We start from the raw sequence: 15,549 nt of genomic DNA on the forward strand, positions 1-15,549 counted from the left end.
AAAATACTGAATAATTTCAAGCTGGTGCAATAAAATGTAGATGTTCCAATGAAGTGTAGAGCAACAGAACTGCTAATAAGTCTCAATTCTTGGTGATATTTTTGCAGTTTCTCTGTTTCTCACATCCAGACAGATAAACAGCTGTGGTTCTCCCTCCTTGCTGAGAAATGAAATGAGTTGTCACCAAACCAGGTTGGAACATCTGAGTGCACTGTAGAATTTTCATTGAAGAATCTGTGTCTGCTGTGACCTTCCTGTCTGCTTTCTGACAAGCTAAATATAATCTCTAAGATTATATATCAGGGATGGAGTAAGACAGTGAAACACACCAATAAATCATTGTCATCTGAATTCTTATTGAAATTCAGCTATTGCAATGTTTTAAGTTTTTCCAAGTTGCAATCCATGCTTTAAATATAGTTCAACTTAATTTTTTTGCTCATACTTGCAGTATTTAACTTTACTCTGGTTTGACTCTGAGGTGTAGAACCCATTCACAGACTCACAAAATGAGGGCAAGGCTCCCCCATGTGTCCCTGTGCTGAAAGACCTGCCAGGCTGGATCTGCAGGACTCACTGCAAATGTTTATGGAGGAATGAATGACAGGATTTGGGGTTTAAAAGTGATATCCAGAGGAATATCACCAGGGAGCAGTGACCTACCTAAAAGAACTGCTATAGGAAGATGAGGCTGAGCCAACATAAATTGCAAACCAGTGATTTTTGGGACAGTATTTATTTTGATATTTGAAGTAATGAAAATAAGGCATAAACTGTACACATAAGATAGTTTTTCCTACTCTTATTTTATAGGAATAATGTTGCCAGAAGCAAAATTTGTGCCTCTGATGGAAGTGTTATTCATGTGTTCTTAATGCTGATAGGTTTTGGTTACACAAAAAAGGTGTGTGCAGCAGATCCCTTGTGTGAAGCTACTCCAACTTATCACATCCATTCTGTGATGTCTTTTAAGTCAATCTCTGTGTGTTCCAGTGGCACTCCTGTGATAAAATATATGAATTAGCTTTAGTGTGTTACTGTCAGCATCACTGCCAACCCCCTGAGTTGTACAGTGTAGATTTTTTGTCCTTTCTACCAGCTGATTTAAGTAATAACAATAAAAATACCTATTAAAGACCTCTGGGTGCTGTGACAATTTTCACACAATCTAATATCAACAGCACAAAACCCCCCAAATGATACTTAACAGAAACAAATTAACTTGAAAAAATTCTGCCAGTTGGTAAATAGGCCACAAAATTGTTCCTGTTCACCTTAGGACTGGGAACAAACCTTCAAGCTCTACACAAATGCTGGCAATTGTAAGAGAATTAATTGAAACAATTCAGTGTTACCTGTTATTTAGAGAAGTTTTGAAAATGCAGAGATGAAATCTTGGTGTGTTATTTTTTTGCTCAAGCTGAATTTATGTTGAGCAGGCTGAGTAAATCCCTGCACCTGCTCTGTTCCTGAAGAGCTGTGATTTTCTGTGGAGGGATGTGTTCCTCTGGGTCTGCTATGAGCAGGACTGTTCCCTCCAAGCCTCCTGTGCATGGATGGTACACACTGGATTTCAGACTGTCGGTCCCCAGGTGGCCATGCTATCCCCAGTCTTTTATCAGTGATTTATGTGTAAACTACTCAAGATACCTGTGCTGCTTAAAGATAAAGCTCCTCGAGTTTGTTTTCTCTCTACGGATGTGTCTGGCTTGGAGTGTTTGATCCAGCTGGTGAGCTGTGAGATCAAAGTGTTTGTGCCAGGTGTGTGTTGGGATTGCCACTGAGCAGTAAATCATATCATCAGCCTGAAAATGAAATGTAAAATTGTAAAAAATCTTCTAAACAAAGGCTACTTCAGACAAAAAATATTTCCCACCACCTCATAAAACAAATAGTGAGCAAATAAATGTTGGAACTGAGGCAGGGCTTTGGCAGAGCTTTGGTTGCTGTGTTTGTCACATGATGAAGAGAACTACCAACGTGGATCTGCATCTTGGTGGTGTTTTGGTTCTGGTCTTTCCTTACCTTATGTGTGTACTCTGTGAAGAAATTTCACAGCAGTTTCTACTGCTGCTCAGTACACTGCCTTTGATTCTTTTCCATTCTCCTTTTTAGGTGACTGTAGCATAAGGTACTCCTCCCTCCTCAGTTGCTATTTCAGGTCTAGAAACCAGCAGAAGGGTTTAACCATAGATGCCCTAATTTGTGACAGCTAAAATATTCTGGCATTGCTTTTGGCTTGAGCTAGTCCTGCTGCCAATTAAATCATGATATCATGAAGTGGAAACAACCCTGGTTTTCAGATGGTATAGACTAGGTGGGAGATGTTACTTTTAAAAAGGTTTTCCTATATAAAGATAATTCTGCTTGAAAGTTCTTGTGTTACACAAGAGTAAGAAGAATAGCACTCAACATTGTGCTTCTTCTACATGTAAAGTGTTAAGGATACTTAAAGTCAGATTTTAAAAACATGTTTTTCTCAAAGACATTTGAATTTTTTTGTGGGAGTTAGATTGTTTTGCCTTTCTTCCACATCCTATTATTCTTCCTTTTCTCTTCAATCAAGTGTTAATGAAGAATTCAGTTTAAAAAAATGCGGTGAGGATAAACAGACCTCACAGGCTCCTCATTCAGCTCAGCAGGGCACTAGAGCTCGGCCATCCCTCATTTCACAGTGAAGATGATCAGTTCTGGGTGAGCACTTTCAAAGGGCAGGGAGTTTTTGAAGGTGCTGGGCAGGATGATGGATGGATGGCCGGGCCTGTCACGCTGCGTCCTGCGGAAATGCGGCGGGGCAGCGGCCGGGGGGCAGCGGGGGCTCCGGGGCGCTCAGCCCTGCCTGTCCCGGGCCCTGCCCCAGCCCCGGCTCTGCCCAGCTCGGCTGGCACAGGGCACTTGGCAATGGCAGCCTCCGGAGCGTGGTCCCAGTGAGGCCTCAAAGGTGTCCTGGTGAGCTCTGATTTAACTTAATTTGTTTTTGAATCCTTGTTGCACACTAATGTGTGTGTTCCTACTGCAGGCTGAGAGCCTGGGAAGGTGTTTCTGCTTTTCTGAGATGCAGGCTGTAATATTCCTCAACAAGGCACCCTAGATTTTGGTGTATTCAAATCACTTGAAACTCTGAAAGATTTTTATCATTTATCCTTTTGGTTGGGCCAAGTGTTCTTAAATTCATCTTGCATTTTTACAATTTTTAAAAAATATTGTAATTCTTTACATATAGCATCTTACTGTTTTTCTGAATTTTCAATGTTAGAATTCCATATTTTCTTTTATTGCATGTTTAAGATTATTCCGCGTGTTTGTATCCATCTCCGTTTTTTCTGATTTGTAATTTGTTGCCTAGGAACAACTGATGTCCTCTGTTGTAAAAGTGCTATTGTAAAGTGAAAAAAACCTTCAAAGCAAATCAGAAGTTTGCTCTAGTTTAAAAAATCATGGTTTTTAATTTTCTTTTATTTCTTCTACATTTTGTTATTTACATTGTCTGCTTGTGATGTGAAAGTCTTCAAAAAATGGGAATGGCCTCCTCTTGCCTATTCTACCATTAAGGTCAAACACATCAAAGAAATACTTCAAATCTAATAATCCAAATACAGGAGCCTTTCTGCTTTTGCACCTATATTTGGATTTTGGTAAAATAACTTTTCAAAAAAATCATAAAATACATAGAGATGTTAACTCTATTTAGTGATATCTCATTTACAGCTGATATGGGTAGCAACAGCACAAAAAGTGTCTATTTCAAAATAAATACTAAAAGATTTTATAAAAGGCATTCTTAGGAATTTACTCTGCCACCTTTCCAGAAGCATCCAATGATTTCCTTCAGATGGTGTTGCTGCTGCAGTGACTGCAGAGGGAGCCAACGATCTGATGGAAACAACAGTCCTATTCCTGGTCAAGGAATGTCAGGACTTTGTGTTCCTGTTTATTTTGAGAAGGGACAATATTATGGTATCTTAGGGCAAAATAAAAAGACATGAGCAAGATCAGCACAGATATATAGTATCTGAAAATCCTAATTAAAAGCAATAGGTTTATGTCATCAGGAGAGGAGAATGTCCCAGTGCCTGCATTAGTCCTGGGGTGAAGTTTAGCTCATATGAGTTGGTAGCAAACGCTGCCACCCTGCAAATCACTGTTGTGTGCAAGGGGTTGGTTGCAAATGCAGTTGCAAGGGAGCAGCTGCAGGAAGCAGAGCAGCCACCCTGGAGCCTGCACTCGGCCTCCTGTGGGTGCCCCTTGCCATCACCCCTTAGAGAGCTCCAGGGCCCTTCCCAGCTCATTCCTCTGCAGCAATTTTTCACTTGGATCAAGGCCAGCATGTCATCAACAGAACAGAGAAGCAGCAAACTGAAATGTGGCCACCCAAAAATGTGGGCAAAGAAAGGGAATGGGGAGATCCTTCCAGCTTGGAATGGTGGCCCTCTAGGACTGCCAGAACCAGCTTGCAAGAAAACATATGGAGGCAGAATTTCCTAGTCAAAGCATTATTAACAATCCCTGTTGTTTCACAGTTTATCTCCTTCGCAGCCTGGAACCAAAACATTTCCCATTTCTTTGCTGGGTGCTGTCCTGCCATTGCTTTGACTGCCCTGCTTCCTTGCAGCTTCTGTATCCAGAAACAAATGTTGGTCTCTGTGGACCTCCTGCTGTTTGTTTTAACAAATCTTTAAATTGTACTATTAAATCTAGCTCTGTAGCTGTGAAGGTGTGGCTTTGTTACAGATAGAAATGTGGTATTTGTCCTAATCCCATTGATTCTGCTACAAACCTTTGCTTTAGGCTGTTGCAAGAGACATTGGGAGATAACTGGCTGTTTCTGAGCAAAGAATTGGGGGAATTTGAAGGGCTGGAGAAAAAGACAGCCTTACAGGCATCCAGCCTGTCCATCAGTCCGCTGCTGGTAGCAAACAGGTTTTGAAACAAACTTTCAGGAGCATCAGTTCGTCTCACTATCTGTACAAGTCCAAATATCCTCTTTTTTTTCTGGGATTTTTTTTTCCCTCTCAAGTTTAATTTTCCTTTGCTCTTTCTGCAGATCCTAGAAGAAAGTATCATGTAAGGCTGCTGGCATACAACAGTATGGAAGAAGGTTATCAGGCTGACCAAACAGTCAGCACTCCAGGATGTGTCTGTAAGTGTTGTAGATGCATGAAGAATTTATTGAGGGTTGAGGTGTTTCAGAGTCCCAGCAGCTCTGTGTTTTTAACTTTTAAGCAATCAATTAAGCAAATCTGTGTAAAACAGAGAACAAGAAAGATCATATCAGTGACAAATACTGCAGCTGAGACAGTCCTGTGTTCATGAAGCACAGTTGAAGAAAGAAGACAGCCCAAGCACATTTCCTTCCCTTGCTGAGCTATCTGCATCATCCAACATCATGTATCTGTATCTTATGAGAGATTTATCTCTTTCTCTTGTCTCTGCTGATAGTTTTGACTTCATTTTTGAGTAAACTAGTGGGATTGCAGAAATAATACTGGACATGTATTGGGTGAGGAGGGATCTCTAATAGCTTTAACCAGATTCCTGGGTCTAAATACCAGGTAGTGCTGGGTTGTGAAGATTTGTATCTAAACTGTGGGCTCAGACCTCTGCTGTGACCAGCATCTGTACCCAGTGCAGTTGTTCACTCCTGCTCCTGTTTTGTTTTACCAGCTGTCCGTGACCGCATGGTGCCGCCGCCGCCGCCCCCTCACCACCTGTATGCCAAAGCCAACACCTCCTCCTCCATCTTCCTGCACTGGGGCAAGCCTGCCTTCACCTCTGCCCAGCTCATCAACTACACCGTGCGCTGCAACCCCGTGGGGCTGCAGAACGCCTCCCTGGTCCTCTACCTGCAGACGTGAGTGCAGCCTGGACTCCTGCATTGCCAGCTCCACATCCTGCCCACTCACTCACTGCTCTTCCTGCTCTTTTTTCATTTCCTTTCACTAGCAAAACTTTTATTTCCCTCAGAGGACTCTGTGTTTTGCCCATTGGCTGCTAGTTAAGTTCCTTGGGTTAAGATATACTCATAGAACAGCTTCATTCTCTACTGGCCATCCTTGTGTTGGCTCATTGGGCTAGCTCTTTGTTTAATGTCTTTTTAGCTGTCTGGGTTGAATTTCATTCTAACCTCTTCTTCAACTGTACAAAAGACCATACCTATTTTATAGATACCTTGTCTGGGCAAAGATGAGACTTAGTCCAGTGTCTGATTTTAAGACCAAAAATGAGAATTTTTGAGGGGTTGAGCGTTTCATTGTGGGAATGCCATTTTCCTGAGTGTGTGGCACCCTGCCAGGGGAAAGCTGAGTAGGATTGCTTGCTCTGTAGAGGAGCAATGTGTGGGGCACAGAATGGCTGAAGAGAGAAGGGAGCCTGCCTTGGTTTGCTGCCCAGGTGGTGTGGGAGCAGAACGCTGCTCCGTGCTGGGGGCTGTGGGGCTGATGAGGGAATGAATCCATGTGTGTAGCTCCCTCAAAACTTCAGTTTACTCAAGCCTCTAAATAAGAAAAATGCTGTCTTAAAGGATAAATAGTTTCCATCCTTATATTCATGGTTTTCTCTTCCAAGAACACATCTGCTGCTGTATAACTCCCGGCTTAATGATTAGACACAGTATAATCACCATGTAAAGTTCTTAGTGTGCCATGTGGAGCATAGCAATGAGTGCTGCCTTTTGTGATTGGATGAGGCTATTGCAAGTACTGGTTACTGCCCCTGCAGTACAGAAGATGAAAATACTAAATGAGATTTAATAAAGCAATATCTGTAGAGTAAGACCATTTTAAATTGAGATTTAATCTTGATGGGGTATTATCATCCAGAATTAACCCTGGCATATATGAAGGATTTCCCTCTGCCCCAGAATCAAAGTGAAATGTCTACAAATGACTTTATGATCAAATTGTAAACGGCAATGTTATAATTAATAGAATCAATTCTGCAATTAATATATTACTAAATATTGCTACCAGGTGAGTAAGGAGCATTCATGCTCATCCCCTAAACATGACATGTGGAGGCCATAAGTGGAAGGGATGTTGCCTGTATAGCCTCTGTGTGTGAACTGGGAAGCAGATCCATGTCCCTTTTCAGTTGTGAGGCTGGTTGCAGCTTGTAACTCCAGCCTGAAGCACAGTGTCCTATGGACAAGGGTGGAAAGAGCTGAGTTTGGGATACCTGCTGGTGATCCAGCCAGTAATACTCTTTGTGCATCAGCTGTTCAAACAACATTTATAAAAAGCTGAGCTCCCATCAATTGACAGCAGATACAGCATCCTCCTGAGAGCTCCAGGGCTGCTGCAATTGCCCTTCCAGGTAGGATGTGCCACGTGTCTGGACTTGGACTGGTTTGTCCTGTGTGGAACTGACAGTGGAAATCTACTCATGTGACTGAGACATCTGATTTGGGGATCTTCAAGTCAACTGCTGCTGTTTAATACATTTCATTCCTTCATCTCTCCAGGTCAGAGACTCACATGTTAGTTCAAGGTCTTGAGCCAAAAACCATGTATGAGTTTGCAGTTCGACTGCACGTGGACCAGCTCTCCAGTCCCTGGAGTCCTGTAGTCTATCACACTACCCTCCCTGAAGGTAAGGAGCCAGGAGAGGGCCCCTGTGGTCCTAAAATAACATTTTGTAAAACAAATGGCCTGCAAAAGTGCTTATTAATTTTAGGCAGTGTGTAGAAGAGGGAAATCCTTTCCTCTGAGACACACATAGTGCTCTTCTTGGTGAGACATAGAAAAATGCTAGCAGGGAAATCCCTGCTTTAGAACTATGAAATTATTTTTCAAATTTCACCCTAAATCAGCATTGATTTTTGTATTAAGTGTGATGCTTTCACTACTAGCAGCAACTAACTAGAAATAACTTGAATAAAAACCTTAAAATATGTCTGTATTAAAGAGGTATGGCTGATTCATTTATGAAATCTACTGCCTTAGCTGCTGGTTTGATTTACTGTCAGCCTGGTAGGGGAATATCCACACTCAAAGTTCCATGTTCTCACCAAAGCAGTGTTTGAGAGGTACTTGCTCACAGGATAATGAAGTGGGAGGTTGTCAGTAACTGTTTAGCTCTGGAGATGAGGGAAAAATACAAAGCTTGCTTTTACAGAATCTAAGCTATTGTGTGGCTCAGAGGTAACAGGAGAGTGTCTGTGAGGAGCTGTGTGTGGTGGTTTCAATGTGGTGTCTGGGATGTAGCAGTAGCCATTAGGACTGCACATCAGTTCCTTTCTGAGCAATTTAATTGCATGTAAATTGGGTTAGCCTAATAGCATTGTGTTACTGTTCTCACAGCACCATCTGGCCCTCCAGTAGGAGTGAAGGTGACTTTGATAGAGGATAATACTGCCTTGGTTTCCTGGAAGCCACCTGATGGTCCTGAAACAGTTGTCACACGGTACACTATCCTCTATGCATCCAGGAAGGCCTGGATTGCTGGGGAATGGCAAGTGTTGCACAGAGAAGGTAAAATAAAATCATCAACCTATGAACTGCATGAACACTGATGCTGTTTGTAAGATGCTTTGTTACTTTCAGCAACCTTGGACTCCACTACTACTATGAATTATGAAATAAATTCATATAAATGTCCACATGAAAGTTCCAAATAGTTTAGAATTATTGCCATAGGAAGATGTAATAAAAAACAAGTTCATATTCAGAAGATGGGGGAGAAGGGGCTCTCTGTGTTGCTTTGGAGCTCAGTGTGTGCATGTAAACCAAAATGTCTTGTAAATCCAATTACATCCATCTTAGTTTTGTTGTAACCATGATTGTGATGGTTTCATTTTGTAAATGCACTCTTTCAAATCTGAAGTCTCTGGGATGTTTAACTGTGGCTGTGTGGGTTTATAGTTTCTGTCGATCACTGCCAATCCAGTTAGCTCAGTTTGCTTAATGAACTTTCTCCTACTCCCAGTAAATCACTCTGCAAATTCAATTTAACTCTCTGGCTCTATTCTATGCTGAGACCCAGCTAATCTCACAGTACCTTGGGTATGCTGACGTGAGCTGCAGTCACATCTCTGTGATTAAATGTAGACATAGTATAAATTTTTGTAGGCACTTTTCTGAATAATACTGGGATTTGAAGAGCTGAATCAAGAACAGATTTCTACTGTAGCCAGAGAAAAAGTAAAAGGCTTTTATTGTTCTGTTGATAGTCAAAATAGACAGAGGTAGTTCAGAATAGATAATGTTCTAATAATGTCTTAAAGCAGAGAGGAAAGCTCAGTGTTACAGAGTAAAGTCATGTGCTTGGGTAGCCTATTTAAGAGGATTGCCCTGGAAGAGTTAGTTACTGTTTTGTTGTTCTGTTTTGTTACCTGGCTGGAAACTTAGCTGTCAGGAGAGAGTGAGGCTGTAAATTTTCTATGGAGATAATTCTAAAACCTTAATGAGTTTGCTGTCATAGAGGATAATTCATTCCACCATCATGGAGAGTGAGCTGCTCTAGTTCAGAGCTGTTGTTCTTTGTGCTGCTCCTGAAGAGAGGGCAAAGGACCAACAGCCCCTCTGAAAGATGGCAGTGCCACTTTGTGTGCTGCAGCACAATGGAGTTTGTCAGGCTGGCCTCAAAGAGAATGGGCAGCTCTGAGGAGTAACAGGAAAAGGACTATTAAACTGAATTTGTGAGAAATAACTAGTCTGAAATATCAATCAGGTCTAACTACAGGGGAAGATTGAGCTCATGGGTTTTCACTATTAAAATTGTTCAGTGAAACAGTAATTTAAATAAAGTTTTCCAGCTAAATTGTTGGAAGAAACAGTGATATTGTTATATTAAAGGACAAATTTACTGTTATTTTTTACTCAATAAAAACCCCAGCAGATTTAAATTCACAGAGGGCTTATATTTGAAGACTAAATCTTGTCATTCTGTTGATGATACACTGTATTTGCTGCATGCAGCAAAGTGGTTGAATTGCTTTCAGATGCATTGTTCAGCCCAGTCATGCCTGTGAAACTGAACAGTATCTCTGATAGTATTTCACCAGAGATTTCGATGGCAGCATGGCAATAACAGTAAACATTTTCATGTGTTCCCATACTGAGAGTGTTGGAGGGAATGAGCAAATGGAGAGCTATAAATCTCAGTGTATTACTGTGTCCATCAATGTTGGAGCCACAAATTTTGCATTTTGACAGATATATTGGGGTTTGAGGCATGGTGTGGAATTCAGGCATCGTGTCACACTAGGACAATCTGTTATGGTCTTAGTTAAAGTTTAGATGAAAAGGTCTGTGAAAGGAAATTAGTATGTAGAGATAAAATTGGGCACATACCCTGATCAGTCCTGTGACAGTCCTTTCATAGGTAATTTGAGGTAGAAGCAGGGTTTGGGTTTTTTAATGCATTTATTCTGATTAGATCAGTTAACCCTATGCAGTAAAAATCTTTTGTCTGATGCTAAACTTGTTCTGTAGAAGATTTGTGAAATCTTGACTCCATTCCATTCTCACTCCTCCAGAGAAATCCCCTCAAATAAAAAAAGTATTAAAAAAACCCACCAAACCAACCCTACCACTTACGAAATTCCTAGCATGGGCTTTAGTTTATGCAGGAAATTTTCTCCCAGTCCACCCCCTAATTTGACTGAGCTTGTGTTAGGCCTGGCAAAACAGAAAATATAACTGCATTTTGGTGCTGATTGATGATGTGAGTTATGTTCCAGCCACCTCCCCCTTCTTCCCTAGCTCTCTTCAAGTGGATCAGAAGTTACAGCCCTTGCACACTTGGTGTGCAGTAAATCAGTACCAAGTGCTCCCTTGCTTTAGCAAAGCAGCAGATTGGAAAGGAGCTGGTGGCAAGGAGCCTCTGATATTGAAATGTGACCTCTCACCCTTGCTGGTGCTAAATATTACAGCTCCTTTGGTTACAGATACCTCGCATTTTACTTCAAATGCTTTCAGCTAATGGGTTTTTTTTATGGAAGAACTGAAACAGCTTTTGAAGTAGCTTCCTTTTTGCCAAATGTATAATCTTTTCTGTCAACAAAACAACCTTGCATTTTATAGGCTCCCATGATACTATAAATTTTGACTTCTCAAACTGATTAAAAAAGTTAAAATTTTGACTTCAGTCTGAGAAAGTAAATGGAATATGTGAAAGCAAAGAGATAGATTTAGTGCTGTAACTGCCACTGCAGGGAAATAAAAGCAGCATATTTCTGTGGTAGCAAGAAACACAGGCAGTTTAGAAATGAATTGGAATTCTAAGCAGTAGTTGCAGTCCCTGGGCAGGCAAAGCTCTCATTGACTTTGATAGGAGTTTTGCCTGTCTAAGGACAATGCTAGTGAATCCTATTTATGTTTCTTAATCTTTTTTCCTGCCTTCAGGGACTTTAAGAAATGAATCCCTAGCATACGAAAAAGACATTTTCTGTAATATTCTTAGTAGCACAGCTTAGATGCACAGTAATCAAGGAAGCCTACACAGGTCTAAATAGGGTTTAATTTTATTTTAAAATCATGGTATAAGGTGCTCTTGCAGAGCTTCCTGTTCATTTAACTAGACCTGAAATTTGATAAACTGAACCTGGATTCTTTTGTTATGTCAATTTTCATTCACATTCATGGTACAGTAGGTGGAGGAGAGGCACATGTGCTCTGTATGAGAGAGGTTTAATGTTCTGGTTTCTCTCCCTGAGTCTGGTTAATGCTGGGTGCATCTCCTTGCAGATGGGATCACAATATAAAGGCTGTGCTAGATTTAGGGTTGGTGTGCTGTGTGCCACAGGCCTTTTGAACTATACTGGCACTTCACAGTATCCTGTGTTCAAATAGAATGGAGAGAAAGGAAACCAGGGATGAGAAGGCAAATCCAGTGTTCATTCTGTATCTTGTGTATGCAGGGTAGAACATATCAAAGTGATCACAATCCTCAAGCAAGATTTAGAGGTGCTGTTGGGAAAAAAGTGTAGGTCCCAATGTCTAAATCTGAGTCTTTCTCTAAAATTTTGTCAAACTGGAACTGTTTATTGTATCTTTTCCCAGGAGCAATGACCATGGCTTTACTGGAAAATCTTGTAGCAGGAAACATCTACTTGGTTAAAATAGCAGCCTCCAATGAAGTGGGAGAGGGACCCTTCTCTAATGCAGTGGAATTTGCTGTCCTGCCAAAGGAGACACCAGAGTCTAACCAGAGACCCAAACGTTTGGATTCTGGAGATTCCACAGGTCAGGAGCAATGTTTTGATTGCTTTGTCACAAGTACTGGGGAGAAAAGATCTCTGTTTGTTTAGCTGGGACCTCTTTCTGGGTAAAAAGTGTTCTGTGTGAGGCAGTCCTAACAGTGTAGCATTTTCTTCTTCTAAATGAAACAATTTTGGAATTTTTCTCTCGGTTCAACTCAGAACTGGTCTAATTCTCTTGCTCAGAAATGGAAAGTTTGCCTTTCAAGTGAGAATACATAACTGGTTTGAATATTACATCAGTAACTTTGCAGCCAGTCTTCTAAGGCATTTCCTTTAAGTCTTTTATTGGTACCAGTAGCTCTGGGTCTGTCCTCTTCCTCTCCTCCCAGGACTGCACTGACCAGACACTCCTCTGGTCTACAAGCTTTATTTTCACAAGTATAAAAATGTATGATGGAGAGGGCCTGGAAATCTCATTAGAAGGAAGCATTTATCTCTGTGGTTGTAACTGTAACCATATTAATTTCCTGACAGGGAGCAGGGGTTAACTCTTCTTATTTACTGAGCCTGTGTTCCTTTTTGATACAGCTTATTCTGACTATTACCATCTGGACCAGAAATCAATGACTGGCATTGTTGTTGGGGTTTGCATAGCCTTGACCTGCATCCTGATCTGCATCCTGATCTTAATTTATCGCAGTAAAGCCAGGTATGTTCAAAGATTGAGCTCTTTTTCATTGCACTCACTCTTGGACATGCCTTCTCCTCCAAGAGTTCTCTGAAGTACTCTGTCTCTTCACCTGTTTCTACCAGTGTTGGAAACAAAGCATTTTGTTGGCTCTTCCTACTCTGCCTGAGCCCCTTCTCCATTGAAAAGGAGGAAGAGCCGGCAGAGTGCTGGTGCTTTGACAGCTCAGTATGAGGCATGTTTGCAGCTGAGCCCCCAGTTTGGGTCAGAGGAGCATGCTGCTGTTTGTTCATCATCTGCTCCTCCTGCTGAGCCCTCCAGCCTGCCCACACCTGGCTGGCAAGGCTTTAACCCCCCTGGTGCTGCTGGACAAGAGGGACTCTCACATAAAGGAGTTCCATGATGCAGATTTTAAAGCAGATCCATGATGCAGTTTCTTTGCAGTGGTGCAAGTCACCATCTATGTCTGTCATCAGCTGCTAAAGGGTATAAACTGGCCAATGACTCTGCCCAAAAAGTTGGGATCAGGGCAAATATAAGTCACTTGAAATAATAAATTAAAAAACTCACTGAGTGTGTTTTCCAATAACAAGGGCTTTTTAGCTTACATGCAGGAAAAAAATATGCATTGGAACACAGCTCTGTGTAGTATGGTAGAAAGGTCTTAATGTCATTAGTGGTTACTTCCTCCAAGTAATATTACTAATCATGACAATTCCTGTCTGCACACAAGCTTGTAGCCTACTGTGTATGATTAACTGGAAGCAGATGTTATTTTTATCACAAGCAATAGCATTTAAATTCCATGTGAGTTAGGAGTATCGTATAACAAAACGTAAATGCCAAGAATATACCAGGATTACTTGATTAATAAGAGCTTTGAAGTTTATCCTTGATTTTTTTGTATTGTATTCCTGTGGGTCAATTTTATTCCTCCTTAACATTGTGTAGGAAAGCATCTGCTCCTAAGGCTGTGCAGCAGAGCACTGACCAGCTGTCACATACCAGCATCTCATTACCCAGCCCTAATGAGCTGGAGAAGAATATTGAAGGAATTGCAGAGAATGAAGAATCCTTATTGCCAATGATAGTGGGAAACAGCTTCATTGATGCTAAGGTACTGTGAGTTTTGCTAATTCCCAGGTCAGAAATCTTTCTTTAGAATTCATTGTTATAATATCAGAGTCCTTATCAAAAGTAAAATATATATCCTATGAACCTCCAGGAGGCTGTTTTATTAATGGGACAAGCACATAGTTGGCAATCCAGGCTCAAATTTTCAAGACTTGTCTGCAAGTTCAGCTGAAGATCTGGTTGAGTACACTTGTCTTCAGCTGTACTCTGCAGATTGCAGAGTTTGGCCCTGGCACAGCATCAAAGGATAAAGGCTCCACAGACTGCTCTGTGGCCTCTGCTGGTCCCAGGAGAAAAGTGAGAGGTCCTGTCAGCACCTGGCTCAGTCAGTGCCTGTGCACAGGAGTCAACTACGGCACTAAGCAGGTGTTCAGAAAAGTATTACTTTTCCCTATATTTACTGGTAAGACAACGTTGCAGTTTATAAACTCATGCTCAGTCACATTATCAATTAGTCTGCATGGCAGAATGTACCTGTGGATGTGCAGAACCTTCAGTCCAGGAGTTCAGTGTGGCACCACCACAGTGGCTTTCCCTCCACGTGCACATGTACATGTACTGTGCTCTGTTCTGTTCACACTGCAAACTGTGAGTACAGCTGCTCCCTGAGGAGGTGTCTGAGAGCTGAGACATGGAAATGGAGCCAGCAGAGGCACAGACACTGCCTAGGAATGGCCTCATTCTAAGAACTAGAGCAAGAGCAGGAGCTGGAATATTTTGCTGTGTGCCTGCAGTCCTGCAGCTTTGGGTCTGGACAGAAAGCCTGCCTGATTTAGTGGATCTCTTCTTGACTTGTCTTGAGCAGAGGTGTACCAGACCACAAAAATGTGACTCACTACTGAGGCTTCATTTGTCTTCATTTTCAGTATGGAACCAGTTGGTAGGAATAGAAAAATATTTTCAAGTCTTAGAAATTTATTTTATTAAAATAACTGTCTGCATTTTCCTCTGTTGTAGGGAGGGTCTGATCTGATTATTAACAGCTATGGGCCTGTCACAAAGACTAATGGCAAGAAAAGGTGGTTGTTCTTCCAAGATGCTAAGAAGGCAAAGACTGAAGAGGTAATTGCTCTAATGGGCAGAGAGGCACAATCTTTACTGTAATACCCTCTTTGCAAAGGAACATACATGGTTTTCTGGTTATGGAAAAACATATTTAGTGGTCTTAGTATTAATTGGACAGTTTCAGTTGGATAAGGTTGATGATGTTTTATCTCACCATAGTACAATCTTACAGAAATTCCATTTTCTGACAGATATTGTTGTCAGGACACTGTGACTCTTTACAGTAAGATTTCTGTGTACTTTTCATTGCATGAACTACTTCTGCAGAGACTCTGTATAAATATAAACACAAATTAAATATGTATTTACAAAACAAAAATAATATTAAAATAGAAAGAATCCTTTCCTACTCTGGCAGCTAAATTGTTTTTTGGCTGAAGAGAAACAAAGAAGGGAAAGTACTGAGAAAACTGAGAACCTGAATAGAACTGTCTGGCTTCTGATATTGTTGGTCTGGACATATTTGTTATTTGGCCGAGAAAAAAGAGCAGTTTAAAACTGAAGTGTTAAACCAAATCTGGAA

At 41.2% G+C, this 15,549-nt stretch overlaps 1 protein-coding gene across 1 annotated transcript in view; it reads left to right on the forward strand.

Moving 5' to 3' along the window:
• Nucleotides 1-15,549, forward strand: part of PRTG (protogenin) — a 73,801-nt gene that overhangs the window by 57,422 nt on the left and 830 nt on the right. Inside the window, exons 12-19 of the mRNA XM_064722459.1 lie at nucleotides 5,045-5,140; nucleotides 5,665-5,851; nucleotides 7,460-7,587; nucleotides 8,298-8,468; nucleotides 12,000-12,182; nucleotides 12,728-12,848; nucleotides 13,779-13,944; nucleotides 14,919-15,023. Of these exons, the coding sequence (XP_064578529.1) occupies nucleotides 5,045-5,140; nucleotides 5,665-5,851; nucleotides 7,460-7,587; nucleotides 8,298-8,468; nucleotides 12,000-12,182; nucleotides 12,728-12,848; nucleotides 13,779-13,944; nucleotides 14,919-15,023 (1,157 nt within the window). The remainder of the gene's footprint in view (nucleotides 1-5,044; nucleotides 5,141-5,664; nucleotides 5,852-7,459; nucleotides 7,588-8,297; nucleotides 8,469-11,999; nucleotides 12,183-12,727; nucleotides 12,849-13,778; nucleotides 13,945-14,918; nucleotides 15,024-15,549) is intronic.

Source organism: Zonotrichia leucophrys, chromosome 10 (assembly GCF_028769735.1).
Source record: "Zonotrichia leucophrys gambelii isolate GWCS_2022_RI chromosome 10, RI_Zleu_2.0, whole genome shotgun sequence".
Lineage (NCBI taxonomy): Eukaryota > Metazoa > Chordata > Aves > Passeriformes > Passerellidae > Zonotrichia > Zonotrichia leucophrys.